This window comes from Gavialis gangeticus, unplaced genomic scaffold, assembly GCF_001723915.1.
Source record: "Gavialis gangeticus isolate Ggan-Ray unplaced genomic scaffold, GavGan_comp1, whole genome shotgun sequence".
Taxonomy (NCBI): Eukaryota; Metazoa; Chordata; order Crocodylia; family Gavialidae; genus Gavialis; species Gavialis gangeticus.
In genome coordinates, this window is record NW_017729000.1 from 29730356 (window position 1) to 29734886 (window position 4531).

Consider the following 4531-nt stretch of genomic DNA (forward strand, 5'->3'; position numbering starts at 1 on the left):
ATTTACACTGCATTCAAGAAAAGTATTTTAAAACATGCAACAATCAATCACTAAACAAATTTCAAGTATGTAGATCACCCTTTCAGTCACTAACTTGGTGATCCTATAATAAAAAAAAAAAAAAAATCAATCAAGCTTCCCTAGAAAAATCTTTAAGCAATAACGTTGCTTATTGCAAATGGTGGTGTTAACTACTAGCTTGCTGGCAATGTTGTTTACATATCTTTTCACTTTCATTTAGGAGGAATACTAGACGTATCAAGATGTTGTTGCTTTTGGTCTTGTTTTTTGTTTTTGTTTTGTTTTTTTGGGGGGTGGGTTCTTTTTCTTGTGTTGTCAAATACATAACCTTCAGTCTTCCTGTACTGCCACAGCCTTTGGAAGCTTTTTAGAAACAAAAACTGACCCATTCAATGCAAATGGTAATTCTCTTGGTACCAAAAGAAATCTAGTTTGGGTTCTGGTCTTTGTTTCTTTCACCCCCTGCCCTTTCCCATTTTCCCCCCCAAGAAAACTACTCATGATTTCAAATTTTCCTGGGCTTTAAACTGTGGAAGGGTAGCCTCTTGAGTTAACTTAATTCAGTACATTTACTAAAATATTTGCTTCCTTCTATAGTAGTATTTTTTTCTCCTCTTTCATAGTTCCCTGTGAGAAATAGTTCTTATTCTATTTAGTGCCCATAAAATTTCAATAAGAAAGTGACTTCCTATTCTCTTTTTCAGTTAAAGCCCCCAAACCTGAGACTCTTTTAAAACGAGAGTCTATATACCAAATACTAGACCTCCTTTTTACAGGGCTTTCAGCTTGCTTTCTGATTGAGGTATTAGTATACCCATCTCCTATACACTTGGTTATTAACAGCTTTTTGCTTGGCTTTGCTGGATGATTTTTACTTCTTTAGGTGTACTTACTGGAAAGTAATATCTTTTAAAAAATATATGAAATGAGTGCACAAAATGTAGAAATTAAGTTAGAAACAGCCCCTGACAAGTTATTTCTCTCTCTTTTTGGCAAGTAAGCAGCACATCCTGAATGCTTCTCCTGTATAAGGGCTTCTTGCAGTTTTGATGATCTTTATTTGAGGAATTGCTTTGAATGTGTGCTTATACTTATTACCAGTATCTTCAATCAGTATTTTTGTGGTTCCAAATGCTCCAGAAGCTAATCTAGGAATCTTTTTTTCCTCAGTCTTATCCTGAGGAAGTTGAGATGTTCTCTAGAAGGTCTGCCTATTTTATTTATTTATTTGTAAGCAATTTTAGCTCTTGGCTCATCTTGTCAAATTAATGTTCTCTGTTTTATAGATGTTCTGGATAAATATCTCAGCAATATAAAGAACAATGAATGCAAATTTGGTATAACCTTAACCAGTGCTAATTTACTGAATACAAAATTCTCACTTTTACATGAATTCTTAATATTCCAAAATAATCAGATGACACGGTAACAAACTTGCAGAAATACATGGTTAATGCCATCACTTTCTTTTGAGTCTTTATACTGATATGAGATTTACCATACTCTTAAAACACTTGTTAATTTTTCTTGGATAATTCTTCTAAATTTTGTTCAGGTTGCTTTCAAGACATTGGTTACTCGAGTGTTCATAAATTGCTTTTTACATTTCCTTAAGATTTTTTTTTTCTTTCCCCCTTTAGGTGCTGCGGTGCTTAGAATTCCTATTTTATATGGAGAGGTAGAGAGGCTGGATGAGAGTGCTGTGACTATTATATTTGATAAAGTGCAGTATAGTAATAAATCAGCCAATATGGACCATTGGCAACAGAGATTTCCCACTAACGTCAAGGATGTAGCCAGTGTTTGCCGACAGCTAGCAGAGAAGAGAATGCTGGTGAGAGTTTCAGAAAACGAGCCTCCTCTAGGCTAGAAACAGGCTGACTAATTTTTTGGGGGGAGGGTTATTTTTGTGTTGTGTTTTTGGATTTTTTTTTTTAATGGCCTCTACCATAATGGGAAGTTAAGTGCTAAAACCAAATCCAAAGTTTTGGTTCTAGATTGTACCCAGGCAATCAAAGTGCATAGTGTAGGATCAGTATTCAGAGGTTCACTGCTGTGAGGTTGGTAGGGAGTAGCATTTGTACCATTTTTTTGTCACTTAAGTATGTTCAGCAGCCATTTAAACGCCAATTTAATTTTACTACTTTGCCACTAAAATAAATAAGCTGGTGGTCACAGTTGTGTTTTTTTTTTGTTTGTTTGTTTGTTTGGGGTTTTTTTTTGTTTTCACTGCTGCAGCAGTGGCTGCTATTCTGCCCTCTCCACTGCCAGAGCCAAAGCTGCTACTGCAAGGGATGGGGAAGTTGATGGCCCTTCCCCCTCACTGGCTCTTCATGACTTACTATTCTTGTTGTGCTCCTTAAAGAGAGGACTTAAGGGGCAGGATACATATTTCTTAGAAATTCAAATGACTGCCCATCTTTCAGTTTGAAGGGAAAAAATGCAAGTAACTTCATCATACAGTAAACAGCTCTTATTAGACAGCTTATTAAAATATATACAGATAATTCAAAACACATGGATTAAACTTTGTGATAAATGTGTAATTGTTTAAGATGCCTGTGATGCTGAGCACAGTGTAGAAATGTAGAAGCAACAGTAAGATTGAGAGGTAGAGCTTTGTGACCATCCATACACTTCAGTCTTGCCTGAAATAGGTACTCCCTCTTCCAAGCTTTCATGCACAAAACTAATAGTACTGAATCTCCCCAGATGCACAAGCACCTGCCAGCTCATGTATTGGCATGAGCAGAAGATATTGGGTGAGTAATTTGGCACTGATCACTCCCCACATTCATCCATCTGAGAAGGCCGTATAGCAAACGAGATGTCTGGGGAACTGTATCCCAGTAGGATTCTAAATATATTGGCCTTGAAATGCATTATAGGGCTTGAAATTGTCCCCAGAAATGTGTATTTGAAGATAGGACAATAGAGCAAAACTTCCTAGTCTTCAAGGGGTTAGTTGGTCAGCCAACCTGCAGGCACAACCTTTGTGCAGAATGCAGGAATCTTCTCAAGTCTTGCATGCCTACTTGGTTAGTTTCTTCTTAAGAAACATTTTTTTTTTCTCTCAAACCTGGCAGAGGTGTAGTTTCTCTGAGGTGTCCTTTTGTATGCCTATGCACCTGCTTTTAACGTTCAGCTATTTCTAATTATCTCAGTCCCCTCAATAGGGAATACGCAATATCTCAAAAGTCAGGTCCAAATGTGTAGTGTTGGGACTTAGCCCATCCTACTAACAGATTTAGAAGGGCCACATCAGTTTCCAGAATGTTAGCTTTTGTTCAGTCACTAGGTGGGTCCTGGCTCTGTAATAGTCACTCCAGAAATATATCAGTAAGTTGTTATAACTTGTTTTTCAGTTTAGCATCATTGGAAATGTCAGCCTATATACTTTTTGTCTCTATCCCTGAATTTTTCTCTTGAAAAAGTTAACTTCTGTAAGTGTGCCTCATTCCTCATAATTTGTTTTTATTTCCTAGGATCCTTCAGTAAAAGGAACATTCCACTGGTCTGGTAATGAACAGATGACCAAGTATGAAATGGCATGTGCTATTGCAGATGCTTTCAATCTTCCTAGCAGTCATTTGAGACCAGTAAGTTCTGTTGTGTTGTGTTGTGTTGGAAGTGCTGTCTGCATTCTAACTTCTTACCAAACATGTTTTGTAAAGATGGGGCTGAAGTTGCCTATAAATACGGTACCTCCAATTGTGCAAGTCTCTGACTGTTAAGAGCCAGCTACCTGTAGCCGAGTCTTCTATAATTTTAAAACAAACAGGAGATAGCTAGCCAATTTCTAATTCAGTTTATAGACTTGACTTGGCATTCCTTAGTTTCATGGATTACATGAAAAGCTTAGGAGCAGGTCCACTCTGTAATTAATAAACATGCAACTCATTTTTGCTTGTTGTTTTTCTTTAAAGGAAGCCTACATCTTGAAAACTTTGAAGATATTTTATCTTTGTGTTGTCTGTATATTTAAGTTACTGTTTTTGCTTTTCAAATGGTCTGTTTTTAGAGCTTTGATTGTTGAGAATTATCCAAGGGCATTTGAAGTGGTGGATTTAATTTAAGTGTGCTTCTTTGAACACAAACTTAAACTAAACAGTCTTGTTCCTCAAAGCTCTAAGGAAAAATTGGCAAGTATCATGCCTAGACTGGTCTACAAATTTAGTGATACGTTCATTTCGTAATTCGACATGTAAGTTCTGAGGTTGTATTGGAAGTGCTAGACTAAGTTAAGTACAATTCTACTTCCCAAGTTCAGGGATTTGGTGTTAATAAAGCTAAGGTTGAAATATTATACGTAATAGGTTGGTCTGAGATCTTTTTTTCAACTTGCTTCTCCTCAGGAGTCATAATGGCTAGACCAGGTTCTGCCACCTTTTTTAAAAAAAAAAAAAAAAAAAAAAGAAGTATCTATTTAAAAGTGAAAAATACTTCCTCTCTCTTATGTCCACAACTCCTGATTTCCTGATCACTGTTTAGGAAATAGGATAAAATATAG

At 36.4% G+C, this 4531-nt stretch overlaps 1 protein-coding gene across 2 annotated transcripts in view; it reads left to right on the forward strand.

Moving 5' to 3' along the window:
- Positions 1–4531, forward strand: part of MAT2B (methionine adenosyltransferase 2B) — a 33614-nt gene that overhangs the window by 21111 nt on the left and 7972 nt on the right. For both annotated transcript variants that reach the window (XM_019506498.1, XM_019506497.1), the window contains exons 5-6: positions 1662–1855; positions 3507–3620. In XM_019506498.1, the coding sequence (XP_019362043.1) occupies positions 1662–1855; positions 3507–3620 (308 nt within the window). The remainder of the gene's footprint in view (positions 1–1661; positions 1856–3506; positions 3621–4531) is intronic.